The sequence below is a fragment of the Gallus gallus genome, chromosome Z (assembly GCF_016699485.2).
Source record: "Gallus gallus isolate bGalGal1 chromosome Z, bGalGal1.mat.broiler.GRCg7b, whole genome shotgun sequence".
In the NCBI taxonomy this organism is placed as follows: Eukaryota; Metazoa; Chordata; class Aves; order Galliformes; family Phasianidae; genus Gallus; species Gallus gallus.
Window position 1 is genome coordinate 23,762,559 of NC_052572.1, and position 18,338 is coordinate 23,780,896.

At 41.1% G+C, this 18,338-nt stretch overlaps 1 protein-coding gene across 6 annotated transcripts in view; it reads right to left on the bottom strand.

The window, feature by feature from the left end:
- The window catches only part of PDE8B (phosphodiesterase 8B), an 80,982-nt gene that overhangs the window by 13,827 nt on the left and 48,817 nt on the right, over nucleotides 1-18,338 (bottom strand). For 5 of the 6 annotated variants that reach the window (XM_025144922.3, XM_040656091.2, XM_004937329.5 and 2 more), the window contains 6 exons: nucleotides 17,647-17,735; nucleotides 13,307-13,385; nucleotides 12,651-12,791; nucleotides 12,177-12,265; nucleotides 11,412-11,472; nucleotides 3,035-3,086 (listed from right to left, as the gene is read on the bottom strand). In XM_025144922.3, the coding sequence (XP_025000690.2) occupies nucleotides 3,035-3,086; nucleotides 11,412-11,472; nucleotides 12,177-12,265; nucleotides 12,651-12,791; nucleotides 13,307-13,385; nucleotides 17,647-17,735 (511 nt within the window). The remainder of the gene's footprint in view (nucleotides 1-3,034; nucleotides 3,087-11,411; nucleotides 11,473-12,176; nucleotides 12,266-12,650; nucleotides 12,792-13,306; nucleotides 13,386-17,646; nucleotides 17,736-18,338) is intronic. The other variant, XM_040656093.2, reaches the window with a different exon arrangement.

The following is an 18,338-nucleotide window of genomic DNA, read 5'->3' on the forward strand; positions in this document are numbered from 1 at the left end:
ATGGAGCAGGAAACTCACTCCACCTAACCTCAGCTGCCTAAAAGCACCAGTCCTTCAGCTTGTCTTTGCCTGACGTAGCTGTCAAAGACCCCTCTGCAGTAATAGATGGGCAGCGGCACACCCATGAACAGTTCCTTATGCTTCAGGATGGACCCCTCCAGCAACCCCTCCTGTTGCTCTCCACTGACCACTGGACAACCCTGAGATTAACTGCCCAGAAACTCTGATAAGCAAGAAAAATCCCATCTCAGCACTCTCCTGGCCCCACCACAAGGACTAATCTGCTCTCTCCACATTCAGACAGCTTTTGCCGTCTTTTCAGTAATTATTTGTATGCTATTTAAGAAAAATGCAACATATTGAGAACAATTACAAACAATTAACCAGTTGCTGTGGAAATTAACCATGCACCAAGCTGTCATTCTTGAAATTGCCATTTACTAAAACAAACAAACAAACAAATAAATAGAAAACCATCATATTCAGACAAATGGAAAAGCCAGATGAAACAAACTGATATAAATGACTGGACAATGCCTCAATAATATAAAAAAGAACACTCAGTAAAATGTCATTTTCCTCCGACACACTGCAGTCTGCCCTCTCCTCTACCCTTAAAAACAACAGCACTGTATCAAGGCACCTCTGCAAAAATCTCCACAGTGCCTGTTCCCAGAGTACCTGAGATACCACTCAAAGATCAGAGAACACAGAAAGCTTTCAAAGGGAGATAACCACTATGTGAAGCATCAGAAATATCATAAAATTGGTATTTTCAACATAAGGACCAACTATTATCACCTTTGTCAAGACAATATATATGCAGCCTCTTTGTAACAAAGCGTTAGTATACAGTCCTCCAGAATTAAAAACATGATGAAAAATGATGAATACAGTTCCTGCCTTAAGAAATTTTTGTGACACATTGACAAGAAAGCTTGGATCTTACAAAATTCGTCCTTGTCCACTGTGAAGAAATGGAAAGCATCTTCTCCCATTGATATCTAAGAGCTAGGCATAATTAAAGCATGTCATTTTATTAATTTATTTAGTAGGACTCCAAGTCTACATCCCCTTCCTGCCTTAACTTTTACAGGATTTTAACAGAAGACCAAACATTACACACAAACATAACTGCAAATGGCAGTAGGAGACAAGATAACTCTCCTTGTTCTAAATGCCAGCTAGCCAGCTGGAAACTTTGCTGGCGTCACTAGAGAGAGAGAAACAGGCATAGAAAAGCTACTCTACAGCAGTTGAAAATACTTAAAAAAAACAATTTACCCTTTACTGGGTGAGCGGAATGTCTTCCTATCCACAAAATGTGAAGAATTATAGAATCACAGAATGGCTTGGATAGGAATGGACCTTAAGGACTACCCAGGTCCAACCCCTCTGCCATGGGCAGGGTGGGGTCACACCCAGCCTGGCCTTGGACTCCTCCAAGGACAGAGCACCCACAGCTTCTCTGTGCCAGTGCCTCACCACCCCCTGAGTAAACAATTTCTCCCTGGTATCTAAGCCATCTGAAGGCTTAAACCAGTTTATGGTGAAGGTAGAAAAATAATCTGTGTGTACTGAGTATTTTGTGAGGGTGTGGCCTGGCCAGCAGGGAGAGGGAGATGTTGTCCTCCTCTGCTCCACTCTTGTGAGGCCCCATCTGGAGTACTGCGTACAGTACTGGGATCCCCAGCACAAGAAAGATGTGGGGTTGTCTTACCCTGTGCTGTGCCCAGACTAACAGTCCCTGTGACTTCATTGCTACTTGCTTTAATTGTACCATAGCTATCAACATGACTTATATGATATGGCTTTCCAGTCTTGCTTGTCACAGTAATGAGCAAGTCTCAACAACTAAATCTTTCAAACAGATTAGTACACTAAACTAACATTGTGTTAACTAGTAAGAAGTATTCTGCAACTTAATTCACAGGTGTTATCACCTTCCTCCGTTTGCAGACTCCATTACCAGGAAAGGAACAGTGAGAAAGAAAACCTGCATTTATTATAGCAACATGGCAACAAACCATTTAAGACAACGTGGATCAGTTCTAATGGTAACAACAGTGATAATGAGGATATAAAATTGCATGTGTGGTCTCTTCTCCCCGCTCTCACCCTCCCTTGCAGATTTTATTCTGCACCACAAAGTTCTCCAATGTTTCTATATGTTCTTGTGTTACTTGGGAAAGTAGTGAATGTCAAGAATTCACTTCCTAATCTCTCAGTATGTTATATCCTCCCAAGTGAAAATCAGAAGCTGCTTGATAATGCACAGCAATGCTGCCCAGTGTTTGCTGTGGGAAGGGTCTTGGGTTCTAGAAGGCAACAGAGTGCAAGGACCTTTCTCTCAGAATAAGGCAGTAGTGCTGCATTTACCTCAAATCAACAGAAGACCATCACAAACTTTAAACCACCCTTCGGAGTTTCCTGTAGGGAAAAGTCTTATTTAAACACCGCTGGAAGGAGTGATTATCTCTTTGTGTTCCCTCCTGAAGGCACCTGCAGTAACTTCTGCAGATAGCTCTTGGCTGAGATCTTGCATCTGTCTGCAAGTAAACAGAGCTTCCTAAGACACGGAGCAAGGGCTGTGCAGATGTGCTGCAACACCACCACTGCGCTCAGGGCTGATGGGACACGACTAGACTGCAGACAACTGCCTTACCCTGTGCTGTGTCCAGACTAATAGTCCCTGCTGACAGGTCCTGAACCTTGAAACACTAGGGCAGATACTCTGGCACAAGTCGGCACAGCTTCACTTCTATTTCAAGCAGCAGGTTGTGACAAGGTGTGTCAGCTTTGGGATGAGATACGGTGTTTTAATACAACAAACAGCAATGCAACTTGTTTCTGAGCACTCTGCACAGTAGTCTGAATTATTATTTACTATTACAAACTCAATTACGGTGCAACATTCGAGCAGCTGGCCTTCTTCTCTGAGCACAGGCTCAACAGAGGGAGGAGACAACATTTCACAGCAGCAAAGACTGGCCAACGACTTCAAGTATATAAAGGTAAATGATAGCATTCTAACCTGACTGAGAATTGTCTCCTGAATAATTCTCATCGCGGTGACTCTTGCAGAGCTGAAGATGCACCGAGAGTAAATTATATATGGAAAGGAAAAAAAAAAAACAAACACACAGAGATTTAAAAAGGGCTACATTCAACACTGTTCTTATCCAACATTTACTATTATTTAAAAAATATATATATTGGAAAAGACTCTCCTTCAGGTGTAATTAGAAGCAGAGAAATAATATGAAAGTAAACAGACATTCAATGCAGGAAATCATAGTCACAACAGTGCTTTTATGTATGAACAATCAGTTCCATGCCCAGGTCAGTAGAACTGAGGTTCCTCTTTACGTAACATTTTAAGTACAAATTGCATACGAACGTGAAAGATTCCAGAAATAAAATGCAAAAACAGAGCAAAAAAACCACCCCCCAAAATAAGATGCTATTCATTTCTCGTCCTCTGCACAGTATTTTTGACATTATCTTCTTTATACTGTCTATGCCCATTTGTATACACCCTTTCATGGATTACTGATACAATGGATCATTTTCAAAACAGACAGAAAAAGAACACTGGAGATACTGAGGAGAAGATAGGTCTCATGCACCAGAAATTTATTTCTCAGTGATTTTTAATCACTCCCATGAATGACAAAAAAACAAAAAAACAAAACAACAACAACAAAAAGAAACAACAAAAAACCAATAACAATAACTGATTTGTTTGTGCTTCTGAAACACCTGAAAATTTAATAGATATTTCAGTCTTTTCTAGAACTTAAGTAGGACTTTTCCATCATCTTAATGCTTCCACCTACTGCTTGGTAATACAATAACAGACTAAAAGCTCTTTTGCTTTTCCATCCCTTTTAGGAACAAACACACAGTCTGTCCAACAGGTGACAATTTAATATCTGCTGGTCACTTCAGCTCATTCCCATCTACACTGGACAAGCAAGCCTTGAAACTCAACTCCACTCTAATCAAGATGAACAGTCCTTCATGCTGCATTTGCACATCTTTCATTATACAGCATAGTGAGGAATCCAGTGCAGTTACCTTAGCTGTGGTAGGTAGTTCCTTTGATCAAATCCGTTGCCTGCCTGCCTATAACAAAGCACTAGACTGCAAACTCATGATTGCAATCAGTGAGTAAAAGGTGGAGTACAGACTGCATTTATGCAGTCTGTGTCCATGTCAGTGTGACAGAGCACGGTGTTGTGCTGCTACAGGGATTACTCAGGGAAGAAAAGAATTACATGAAATCTCTTTTTCATCACTCCTGAGCCCCTTCCTTCTTTTTCTCCTTTTTGCTTCTGGGGACAGGAGATAAAGAGGCTGGAAATGAAAGGAAAGAGAATGAAGGACAAAAACCAAAATTAAGGAGTGCTTTCCTGTGAGAGGTAAGGATTAAAAAAGGAAGAGGAAATCCTGCAGTAATGTGCTACACAAATATTGTTTGAGGGAATTTAAGAGGGCCCTCTTCCCTCATAAAACATTTTAAAAGCTTAAACATCTCTCCTACAACTATGCAGAAACTCTCAGAGAAATCAACAGAATAAGATTGTGGAAGCCTGTCATATAGCACGTTGATAGAAGGCATCTGTACTGCTCATTCCAGTTTAAAACTGGAGTTGTTCTGAGCACACACCTGAGGATACATCTCTTCCTGCCTCCCACTACTGAAAAAAAAAACCCTGGCACATTCCTCATTCATATGAAAAATAAACCACATGTCAGTACTTTTGGGGTATTCCTCTTACCCCTTGCTGTAGGCATGACCTGAAACAGCCATGTAAGTTAAGTAATGAGAGCAGTTACACAGTTTATCTTGAACTGATAAGCTCATAAGAGGAGTAACAACACCTCTGTTATAAATACAAGCATGCACAAACACTGGAGACAATCCTGCCAGGCCTCAATTCACAAACTTAATTAATCATTACCTAGGCTTCAGCACATAGGAACAGTCACATGAAAGCCAATCCCCATTCACAAATCTCCACTCACTACAGTCTCAGATGTATTATTTTCTGTGAATAAATCTGTTCCTTTTTCGTATGTATTACACATGGCACAGTGGCTTCTCACAGTGATTTCTAATTGTGCAATCTCAAATGCTGTGATACAGTTCAGAGAGGCTGTCAGTAATGATGAAGAACATGTTTATTTAAATTTTAAAATGTGAAACAATGTACAGACTCAAAGAAACACAGAATGGCAGGAGTTGGAAGGGACCTTAAAGACCATCTAATACCAACCCCCTGCTTGTGGGCAGGGCTACCCTCCCACCAGCTCAGGCTGCCCAGGGCCCCATCCAGTCTGGCCTTGAGTGCCTCCAGGAATGGCGCATCCACTGCTTCGCTGGGCAGCTGTGCCAGGGCCTCGCATCTGTATCTTCCCTCTTGCAGTTTAAAGCTGTTCCCCCTTGTCCTATCCCTATCTGTACATGTAAAAAGTCGATTTCTCTTCTGCTTATAATTTACCTTTAAAAATTGCAACTGACGTCATCCACCTGGACTTGTGCAAAGTGTTTGACACTGTCCCACATGACATCCTGGTCACCAAATTGGAGAAAAATGGGTTTGATGGATGGACCTCTCACTGTATAAGAAATCAGCTGGATGGTCACACTCAGAGTTGTGGTCAACAGCTCAGTGTTGAAGTGGAGACCAGTGACGAGTGGCTTTCCTCAGGGATCGGTGTTGGGACCGATGTTACTTAACAGCTTTGTAGGTAACATGGACAGTGGGATCAGTGGTGGCCTCAGCAACTCTGTAGATGACACCAAGCTGAGTGGTGAAGCTGACACTCTAGAGGGAAGAGATGACATCCAGAGGGACCTGGACAGGCTTGAGAAGTGGACCCATGCCAACCTCATGAAGTTCAGCAAGGCCAAATGCAAGGTCCTGCACCTGGGTTGGGGCAATCCCAAGCATAGATACAGGCTAGGTGGAGAATGGCTTAAGAGCAGCCCTGAGAAGAAGGATTTGAAAGTGTCAGTTGAGGAAAGATTCAGCATGAGCCAGCAATGTGTGCTTGCAGCCCAGAAGACCACCATATATTGGGTTGCATCAAGAGAAGCATGACCAGCAGGTCAAGGAAGGTGATTCTGTCCCCCTACTCTGCTCTCCTGAGATCCCACCTGGAGTATTGTGTCCAGTTCTGGAGCACCCCCCACAAGAAGGACATGGAGCTGTTGGAGCAGGTCCAGAAGAGGGCCACAAAGATGATCAGAAGGCTGGAGCATCTCCTGTATGAGGACACGCTAAGAGAGTTGGGGTTCTTCAGCCTGGAGAAGAAAAGGTTCTGAGAAGACCTTACAGTGGCCTTCCGGTACCTAAGGGGGGCCTACAGAAAAGCTGAGGAGGGACTTTTTATAAGAGCAGATAGTGACAGAACAAGGGGAAATGGTTTTAAACTGGAAGAGTAGATTTAGACCAGACATTAGGAAGAAATTCTTTACTGTGAGGGTGGTGGGGCACTGGAACAGGTTGTCTAGAGATGTTGTGGATGCTCCCCCCCTGGAAGCATTCAAAGCCAGGCTGGATGGCTCTTCGAGCAACCTGGTCTAGAGGAAGGTGTCCCTGCCTATGGCAGGGGGGTTGGAACTTGATGATCTTGAAGGTTCCTTCCAACCCAAATCATTCAAGGATTTTATGATTGGAAGGCCACAATGAAATCTTCCCGGAGCCTTCTCTTTCCCAAGCTAAAGAAGCCCAGCTCCCTCAACCTATCTTCATAGAAGGTGTTCCAGCCCTCTCATAATCCTCATGGCCCTCCTCTGGACTGACTCCAACAGGTCTGCATCGTTGCTGTACTGGGAGCCCCAGACCTGGATGCAGTGCTCCAGTCAGGGCCTCACAAGAGCAGAGTAGAGGGGGACAATCACCTCCCTCTCCCTGCTGGCCACTCCTTTTTTGATGCAGCCCAGAATACTGTTGGCCTTCTGAGCTGCAAGCACCCACTGCTGGCCTGTGTCCAGTTTATTGTGCACCAGAACCCCTAAGTCCTTCTCCATACGGCTGCTCCGAGTGAGTTCTTCCCCCAGACTGTATTCATAGTAATTCCTGAATGTCTGTAAGCTTCCATACGTTATCATAGAATCATATAATAGAATCATAGAATGGCCTGGGTTGAAAAGGACCTCAAAGATCATCCAGTTTCAACCCCCCTGCCACGGGCAGAGTCACCAACCACCAGACCAGGCTGCCCAGAGCCACATCCAGCCTTGAATGCATTCATGGATGGTGCATCCACAACCTCCTTGGGAAACCTGTTCCAGTGCGTCACCACCCTTTGAGTGAAAAACTTCCTCCTAAAGGAAGTTATCTGAAAGTTGAGTTTAAGTCATATATAATTATACTGATGCATAGTAGCATTAGAAATATGGATCAAAACTTGAATCATGACAGATACTATCCTGTAATTAAATAAAGAGTTCATTTGATTTCCTTGCATACTTCCATGACAAACTATTTTTGTTCTGAAAATAAACTAAATATATTTTAGGGCAAGTACACAACTTCTCTATAATTTTAGTTTTCTATGGAAAGCATTCTGAGAGAGTAATTAAAATCCTCAAGAAAAGCTGAATACAAGCTGAACTGGAGGAACAGAGGAAAAAAACAATGGAGGACAACAATTGGGCAAATATTCTATTTGTCACAGAAAAAGTCTTTCCAGAGTTGTTTTGCAAAACAAGAAATAGTGAAGCGTTAAGAAATGTGCTTTTCTTTTGCTGCACTGAAGCCAAGAGCAGCGTTCTGCCAGCAAGCACTGGGGTCCCAGCCCCCTCAGCAGGTACCTGCTGCTTTGAGCTGCCCAGAGCCACCACCCTGCACCAACCCCCCAAAGGCAGCTGGCTTGTGAGCATGGTCTGGCAGCAAGGTGACGGAGCCACCACATACATTGACAGTGTTGTGGTGTGGGCTCCTCAGTCAGGAGCTAGGTGTGTGTCCAACATAAAGCACAAACCTCATCAGACCCACACACTGACCTGTGCTGGACAAAAAGAATTAGGGCCACTCTCAGTGTTTATCTCACAGGGTACCAATCTCTCAAGGAAATCCCCAAAGAATGGCAGCCTCAAAGCTTCATGAACTGCACTGACTCCACCATCCGGACAGGACAAGACATCTTAGCAAGAGGCAGTAGCTTAGAAGGACTATGTATTCTCAATGTTCCTGGCAGGCTGAGGCCTTCTGGCCAGCAGAAGCAGGAGCTGCAATGCTGGCATCTCCAACGTGTAGGTGGCACTTCCTGAAAGGATGCCAAGGTAAGCACGGGCTATTTGAGCCCCACGGCATGGAAAAATCAAGCGGCACCCTGCTGCACCTGAAGCAATTTCCAGCGCTTGAGAGCACACAATCAACTCACCCAGCTGCTGCATTATCAAGGGAGAGAAATGCTCCTTTTTCAGGAACATACTAATGCAAAGCGACAGATGAAAGCAAGAAACAGCCTTCCAGTAGAACCCAAGGATGAACTCAGTGCATCTCAAGGAAAAGATAAGATTACTTGCTCTGAAACCAAAGAATAGGAGCGCTTGTGATGGGCTTCTTACAATTATTTTTGCAGTTTCCAACAGGACATCGTACAGCATTTGAAAATACTGCAGTGTACAGAGAATTACGAATGTAGGGAGTACCACAAGGCTAACTGAATCAAATCCAGCAGGTAATTTTTATACCCCAGAGGCCATTTTATTAACACTGTATTAGTATTAAATCATTAATAAACTTATTCTTAATTTGCATCACGTTTTCGTGGTTTTTCAGTCTGTCCCACCAACTGCTGCAGAAAACAAAGTCTTCCTGCAAAAGTCAGTAGTGCTTTCTCTTTCGTTGAACTCCTCTTTGCCACCAGAGGGTGCAAAACTGCAGTGTTCAAATGCTGATCACAATTTAAAAAATCACAGCAGCATCACCGCAAAAATAATTGTAAGAAGTCTTATGAATACAGTACAGATATCATTGCACATAACCACCATCCCCAGTCTAAACCAAAACAAGACCTCAAGATGCTGTTAAGAGTTTTCTATTTGGTGCCAGAGCATCTGATACTGTACTACAGGCAGGAGTGATTTCTACCACAGAACAGAAACACACACACACACACACACAAAAGAAACAAAAAAACCCACCTAGTTCTGTGGGCTGTACCTTATTTTTTCCCATACAGACCTTCAATCTCTACAGAATAGATTTTCTGTCAGGCTGTAATCTTTAACAACTGCAGCAGATTTCTATACCTGTTCAGAACGTTTCAGAGGTCATACAACCTAGTCTAAGACTGCCCAGGAATAAAGCTCATTGCATTTGGGCTTTATTTACTAATAACTGCTTGTGATTCAGTACTGAGAAACACGAACTGATTGTGCTTCCCAACAGTGCCAGTAGTATACTGAGCATGGCCTTTGACACGCGTCTGTAAATAACATCTTGTTGTTAAGTTTACTTGCTTAGTCCAAAGAACTGGAATATTCCCTCCGCTGGTTTTTGGTGTTGGTTTTTTTTTAACAGGTGGCTGCAAGTCTGTAATTGTTTTGTACTGATGATCTTACATAAACCGTATTACATTTACACTGCACCAGCCTTTCAGCTGTGTGTACGCTATAGAAAAATACATCAAATGGTACCTCGCTTTCAAATCAACATCAAAGCAGCTGTAAATGAAACAACACGAACAATGAGGTTCTATTAATGAATAAAGAAAGAAATACTGTGTAACATTAGTACTTCTTCCATTACAAAAGTCTCCTGCACTCTAGGCTGTACTTTTAAAATCCTGCTACTGTAAACGACACCTTGCTGCTAATATTAAAACATGTGTTTTGATCCAAATATGAGGTCAGTTTAAAGCATCTCAAGCTTTGTTTTTAAGTGGCAGAGCTTCAAAGTTCTTCCAAAAGCTATGCAAATGTCTTCGTTGACTTGATGCTACCTGTGCAACAGGCATGGTTTCCACTAACAGACAATTTTACAGAATACCACCTATTAACTTCCAATACTTTTTTTCCAGGAATCTATTACTAAAGGTAGGCTTGTTATACTGAAGAACAGGCAACTGGAAATCCTACTGACCTTCCACACATCTTTATGCACACATTGTCTTTATCCTCAGATATGTAAAAGCACATTTAAAATTTTATACAAAACAATATACCTGGTTCCTAAAACCAACGTTTTTAGGAAAAATGGAAATTACAGGAAAGGTATCATATTCCATAAGCACATCCTCAGTTTAAATGTTAGCAGCTACCCCTTATGCACCCTACCTTCAATCTCACTCATACAGACCACAGATAGATTTCCACTCTCTGACTCAGAGAAGTCCAAAGTTTCTTATTCCACTGGTTTTTGAAGCAAAACATACAACATGCTCACTGTCCTCCAAGGCTCTTTCAGACAGTGTGCAGGAGCAGATCAGCCAAACAGCTTCTCATGCCTCCCTGGTTTTACAGGATATGGTGGATATGTGCCTGAACATATGTGAACACATGCGCAAGGAACCTCCAATCTCCCAGTGTGTGCCCACTGCACCCTGTTCTGGCACTGGGCACCACAGAAAAGACCCTGGCTCCATCCATTCTGCACACTCCCTGTCAGGTATTTATAGACATTGATGAGATCCCCTGGAGCCTCCTCTTCTCCAGGCTGTACAATCCCAGCTCTCTCAGTTTTGTCTCACAGAAGAGATGCTCCAGTCCCTTCATCATCTTTGTGGACCTTTGTTGGTCTCCCTCCAGTATGCATGGGTCTCTCTTGTTCGGGTGGCTGCAGACTGGCACCAGTGCTGAGCAGAGGGGAGGAAGCACCTTTAACTTGCTGGGAGCACTTTGCTGAGTGCAGCCAATTACCACTAAGAGTGGCTTGAATTATGGCTTGGATTGCAATTCCATTCCTCTACAACAGACACACTGTGGAGTATATGATATCTCGGGTCCTACACTGAAGGCAGTAGTACACAACTTTTATTTTATTCAAGATCCATGTATTTTACAGGTCCTGTAACAGCTAAGTGTAGGTCATTATCAAACTGAAGTATGTCAGATCAGACTATCAAGAGCTGTTGTAGAAAAAACATCTTGAACTCCCTTTCCATTATAGTACATGATGCCCCATAGTACCACAGACTCAGCTGTCATAAACATGTTCCAGAGAGTAATAGTCTTCCTCTACTCAGCAGTCCTACAATAAGACAACAGTCTAGTGGAAAAAGGCTAAACTCAATGCAAATACATATTTTTTTTTGCTTGATCCAACAATCAGTGATAATCTCACGGGCAACATTTTTTTCTGAGACGATGTGACCTACATCGATTTCTTAAACAAAACATATAATTTACTAAAAGAGATGAGAATTATGACATGGAAGACACACAGTACCTGCTTGTTGTTTTCATTTGTACAACGCAGTCTTTTGAGGGACACAAAGTGTCTGATCTTCCTAGCAACAGAAATAACCTGTTGTTATCACATCAAATGGTAAAGAGGGAAGTGAAATGACATACTGCTATTTTTTAAAGCTGAATTCTTGATGTTGTTATGGAACAAGATACCAAAACCAACACCAAACAACTGACTGAGCAACAAGCAGTGAAACAGTTGTGCTTTTGTTCCAAGATACATGACTCCATCGATGCTGCAGGAATTCAGTCACACATCTGGGAGCAAAATTTGGCAACGTGCACATCATACATGGCTAAAGGGCAAGCACATGCAAGTGTGCACACAAAATGAATCACATGGCTGCTGACCCTTCCAATTGCCCGGTTAACAGTTTGAATACGCTGGTGTAACTTCACAGAGAGATGCACGGTAACATCGACCCAAACACCAATTTTCAGCTGTCTATGTAATGGCAACACTATCCATTGTTATGATTTCACAGCTTTTCAGCCAGCAAAGGAAGACACCAAAATGGACAAATCAATAAAAATCACGGCGTTTTGCATGTTTTTCTTGCGCTGCTTGAAGTCAGCAGTGTTATCACCACCCTGCTCCTTAACACAGGGAGGTTCATGTCAAATGCACGGATAGGGAAAGCACAGAGAAGGATTCAAAAAAAAGCAAAAAAAAAAAAAAAAAAAAAGCAAAAAAAAAAAAAGGCAAAAAAAAAAAAAGCAACTGTGCTCTGGAGATGTCAGTTACCCTCCTTGACCGATCACTGGTGTTATCTTCACATGTTGCTGGATACTGTCTCCTGATTTTCTTCTTGCGTAGTAAACCCCCTGCCATTCCTAAGAAAACATGCACAACAGAGAGCATCTAATAATACTTAGCTTGCAGTCAAATATTCATTTGTTGTCGCCTAGTCCTTATGTAGTGAATAATTACATATTATTTCGTGTTTATATTCTAAAAAAGTGTAAAATCTTGTAATCCTCACTACTGCCTTAAGCAGATATTTGCTTGTCTAAGGACAGCGTAGGCTTTTTCATGTTTCTCTTGTGAAAAAGTGCCCAATATTTTCAAAAAATGTTTAGGAATCAGAGGAACAGCATTTGGATGAGATATACGCCCTTCAAGAGAACACAGGTCTTGTGTTTTTAAAACCATAGCTTAAAACAGAAAGCAGACTGGAAATGCAAATTAGGATTGCCCAAGCTGATTTCAGTTACCTACCTTTCCCTTTTTAATACATGCGTTGATGGAGTCTGACAGATCCGCACGGTTTTTATCACTTTTTGGTAGCTCAGTAAGTTCCTTGCCAATGAGCTCTCCCTTGTGATACCCCATCATCTGCTCGAAGGCCGGATTAACATACTGTGAAACAAAAGAACTTCGGGATAAGGAGGACACACTTAGAAGATAATCACTCACATAAACCTATCAAAGTATTTCAGGGTACGCACCTAAATCCAAAGCCATACATCCCTGCAGTCTGTCACATAAAATATTGTGCAAATGGTGAAAGGCTTTACTTACATTTGTTAGATCCATATTTATTTATTTATTTATTTTACATCAGGAGTTGAACACAGAATCTGATATAGAAAGCATGGAAAGAGAACAAGCCCCTTTACTGCACGGGATATCTATTTCTGGAATAGACTTCATGCTTGTTTTACTATAAGCAACTGGAAATGATCATCTTTTATCACATCAAAAGTTACAAAAGGAAATGTCCTAAAAATTCAGCGTGTCAACAGGCAGCATCCAGAAATGCTGCAAAATATGGCAACAAAAGCAAAACACTGAATTAGAAGAGACGTTACTGAACAAAGATCTCTTTGAGCTTTCTGTCTTTGAATTCCACAAAATGATTTTTTTCCCCATACCTGAATGATGTGATCTTCACTGGTTATTTCTATAGCTTCCTGACAATGTTCTAGTGCTGTAAATACTGCGTTACATGCCCTGAAAGTAGCAAATGATTCACATTAGTTTTACTATTAGAACATTTTGCTTATTGTAAACAGATTATTGCATCGTACTTATCCACAGATTAATCACAAATCAGCATGCTGCTTCAACCAAACCATGTAACCATCACCATTATAATTTTCTGAGGAATTTCACCTTTGGTCACTCCTGTTGCTGACGTATTTTTCTGAGATCACATTGTAAAATTGCTGACAGGCACCACATTGCTTAATAGCGCGCTGCCTTTTCCAAGCACGCTCTGTAGAGCGGGAGCTAACAATTAGTGAAAGTAACAAATGGCTGTTTACACTGCAATAGAAAGTTTTGTGAACAGCAAGGATAGGGAACACAAAAATCAGCACAGCACATTTTATGAATGTATGTATGTAAAATATATCCTGGTATATAACCCAGTGAAAAATGTCCTGATGTACACATACATAAAATGTGCTGTGCTTATTCTACGTGTGTATATGCACACATACATGTAAGTATAAACGTAAATTTTTCAGTGCAGCGAATGGACCTTGATTATCAAAGAAGCTGTAATGCTACACAAGTAGAGGAAACGATTTAAGCCATAACAAAATCCTAGTCAGAAAAATATCACTCTTCCCGCTTGCAATTTATAACTCAGTGGCTTGACCTTCGTACAGCCTAGTCCTAATTAAGGGCAAAACTAATCCCCACCTTCCATTTTTTCAAGGATATCCTTGAACTAATGCAGGAAAACAAAATCTTTACCCTTTTGCTAGAGGATTGATACTGCTTAAACTATAATTCACGCAAAATGGGATTGACATTAGTCAATTAGAATGACATTTAATGCTAATTAATTATGTTAATTGAAACAATGTGTTAATTAACACAATAAACTATGGAGATACAGTGCATACTAAAAGACACATCTCAGGCAAATGTGCTGTGATAGATCCCAGTCCTTCTTCTGGCCTAAATTCAGACCAATTATCTGCTGTGTATGTCTCAGTGAAGGGAGCATAGAACGCACCATGCATAAACACCCTTGTATACAGCTGTAACATAGTGGAAATGTCTTGTTCACAGACTGTATACTGGGGTGTGATTTAATACTGATGATCAGTGCATGGTTAGCACAGAAGTATTCTACCTCTGCATTCAAGAATAGAAGATGTTGGTAGTTCTGCTCATCATGGAATTAACTCAGAAACAAACTGGAAAGGAAATACACATGAAGACATACATACATACACAACAGTGTGGATGAAGATTTGTAGGAAGAAATGTTGTATACAGAAGACAACTGTACTACTTTGGTTTATACAATAAACTGAGCTATCAGCGTAATTTTACAAGGGACAACCTTGCAGTTCAAGTCTGCTCCATGGTGTGATTTTGTGCTGTGCAAAAACTGAGTTATCTCAGTGGCAGATACTCATCTGGTACACCAGCACTAACAAGTCACTAAGTAAGCTTTCTGCAAGATAACGCAGAGCACTGTTTGCACTATTCAAAACCTACTTTTTCATTTGATCTGGCAATCAAGCTAGCAGAACTCTCTGGTAAATGCACACATCCCACAGCTGCCCAACCAAACTTTAGAACAAAAGAAACACAAAATCTGTCTAAGAAACTGTGTACCCCTCTGGAATAGGAAAGACAGTTCTGTTCACTGAAATGACTTCAGATACTGCTTCCCTGGGCTGGTCCAACATCCTCACAGACTTTCTCTTCTATGCAAACACCTAAAAAATCCTGCGTTTTATCCCATTGATTTACTTTCTGAGAACACTATGTCTTTCTTTTCACATATACAAAGACATATGAAAGACCAGGGACCCTGTGAGATAAATATACAGTGCAACACTTCTTTTTCCCCCCATTCCATTAAACCACAGAGATGAAAACAAACCGTAGCCAAGTAGGGCTAACAAATCTAGTTGTGATTAATTTTTCATGGTAAACTCAATCAGAACATCTGCCTCTTTGGGCAAATGTAGGAAGAAGTCCTCTGTTGCAAGGCATCAGCTTCTACAAGTTACAAGTACGCCTTCTCAGCAAGTTCATCTTTCAGAAGGCTATTTCAACCCCCCAGATGTTAGCACAAAGCTTGTTGCATTAAAAAATAGTACTTAACTCCTCTGGGTCTGCCTACGGCAGTGGCAGCAACAAACCCCAAAATACCACAGCTGTGCTGCTGTGCTACCAAAGCTTTCTGAAACAGTCCTGCACAGAGATGATGTAAATATACAGACATACACACGTGTAGACATATACGTGATGTGTTACTAATATACGAAACACACAACACAGAAAACATCTCATTTGCTCTACGTTCACATAAATTAAAGGGAAGGAGGTTCACAGTTTACATAACTAAAATTAGAAGAGTAAAAGAGAGCCAAATGACTAGTGGGTGGTACAACACTGTTCACATAAATAACACAGAAGAGAGAATTGTCAGTAGCTGAAAAGCTTCTGAGTACTGACACTCCTCCATATGTCAAGGTTTTTTTTTATTGGTGATAGTTTTAAATAAACTCACAGAAAAATATGGCAACCAATGTGAATCACGTTGCCTGTTTCTGAGTTTTAATTATCTGCATTCATAGTTGTTATCACTTACACAGAGATGCTTAAACTCTACTGGCACCGAATTCTTAAAGTAGGTTATTCCATGTGTTACAGCAGGTAATTTTCAATGAGAAGGACAGAAAGTTAATAACAAAAATAAATAAAGGAAAACAAAACACAAGAAGTCGTTGACACATACACATGATGTTTTAAAGAAACACAAGGATAATTTCCATTCCTTTATGCTTCGGTAAACACTAAGAGAGAGATGGAAATAGCAAAAAGCTACTACACACAGAGTAATAAGCAATGAATGTTCTCGGCTAAGAAGTTAAGGAGGTCATCTGTATGTGTTTTTATGGTTTCTGGTAAGAATCTTACTTCAGACATCATCAGGCAACAAAGTGGGATGCTGTCTAAACTGTGAGAAGAGTAATCCTCAAGATGAAATTCAACAGCTGGAAAAAGATTCCTTTTTGCCTACAGTATGCTTTTTATTACAAAATCTGGTTTATTGGGCCTAAACACAAGCTACAGGTATTGCTTGTGTGCACGTAAACTAATGTTTGCTAACTACAGTCACAAGCCACACATTTCACGCTGCATTTACAACTGAACCAAGTCAGGTTCAGCTCTGATCATCTTCTAAAATTTCTGCTGTTCTTTGTTTGTTTCTTTGTTTAGTTGTTTTTTTTCTTCTGAGCCTTGGAAAATACCTACTAAAATTGTAACAGCTTTAATCCTATTTTTTTTTCTGAAAATTCAGCTATAATCATATTTTGCATACATAAACACGGATTTACTTGAACATTAAGTTCCTTCAAGAAAGGTTTGCAAATGGAATCTTAAAAAAATTTACTGCTTAAACAGCGACACAGACTCCAGTAGAGAAATGATAGTATTTTCTGTAGAAGGAACTGCAACTCATTTATGGGAATCCAGAGAAACATACTTTCTCTGTGTGACAGCTCACATGTCTTTTTTTACATATAGTTGAACTGTAAAGATATTTACATGTAGGTGTAAGCACCAGTATTAATATAAAAACAGTCATATTAAACTGATTATTTAATTATGTCTTTGTTCTTATCTTAGTGAGATAACTTTAAAATTAAATGTTTCTTATTCAGAAAAAAATTGTGATCTTGGTCTGACAAATCTGGCACAAACAGGGTATGAAGAGCCAGCCCAAGACTGTGCCCAGCTCAAGCTGTCAGACATAAAATCTCACACATATAAGACCAAGAATGACTTTGAGAAATTTTCCTGCCATGTCACTTTGCAGCCCATAAACCTTACTTACACACAAGCCAGCATTAAAATGCTGCCCTTCCAGCTAAATGAGCAGAAGCTGTTCTGCAATATTTCTGCTAAGGGATCTCATTCTGATCGCAATACCAGTGATGGCTGCTGTAGTATTGCCAAACTCAACGTGGGCATCTGAAAACATATGGGCATAGGCTAGCATAAGAATAAAGGACAAGTACTGCATTTTGCATTAATGAAAACCATCATTTAAACCAACAGTGAACGAAGCTTTCTAAAGGCACCACTTACTAAAGCCCTTAAGTTTGTCCTGTTTTGCAACTGAACAAGGAACAAGGCTGTAGGAAATGGTTAGCATACAAAGTACATATATCTGCAGCTGGGAATGCAGACCAAACAGTCTTTACTTCTTAAGCTTTCTTATATGTCTACATACCGTAATTTGAACTGAGATCGCACTTCCCCATGTTCTATTTGAATCAGTTCATTGTAACAAGCAGTTATGCTGCTATTCTCCATGAATTGCTGGAAAACAAACCAAGAGTGCATGAAATAGAACGGAAGGTTTGTCATCTATTGTTCCTGCTCTTGCATCTAAAACTCTAACATTATAAAGAGAGTTGGCAACAGGACAACAAAGGGCCATGAAAATGGGGCCAGAACATCCTTCACATGAGGAATGGCTGAAGGAGCTGGAAACAGGACAGAGAAGAGAAGGCTCAGGAGAGAACTCGTTAAGGTAAATAAATGCCTAAAGAGAGTGCAAAAAGAACAGAGGAGTCAGGCTCTCTTCAGCAGTGCCCAGTGTCAGGATGAGAGGCAATGGGCACAAAATGGAGTACTAGAGGTTCCTCCCAACACCAACTTACCAGTGTCAGGATGATGGCTGGACTTGACGATCATAAGGATCTTTTCCAAACTAAATGATTTTATGATTCTGTGTTCTGTGGGTGGCTGAGCACTGGCACAAGTTGCCCAAAGAGGCTGTGAGTCTCCTCCTTTGAGATCTGCAAAAGCCACCCAAACTGGGCAACCCACTGTGGGTGTCCTGCTTTGGCAGGGGTTGGGCCAGGTGGACCCAAAGGTCCCTGCCAACCTCAGCTGTTCTGGGATTCTGTAGAAATGCTT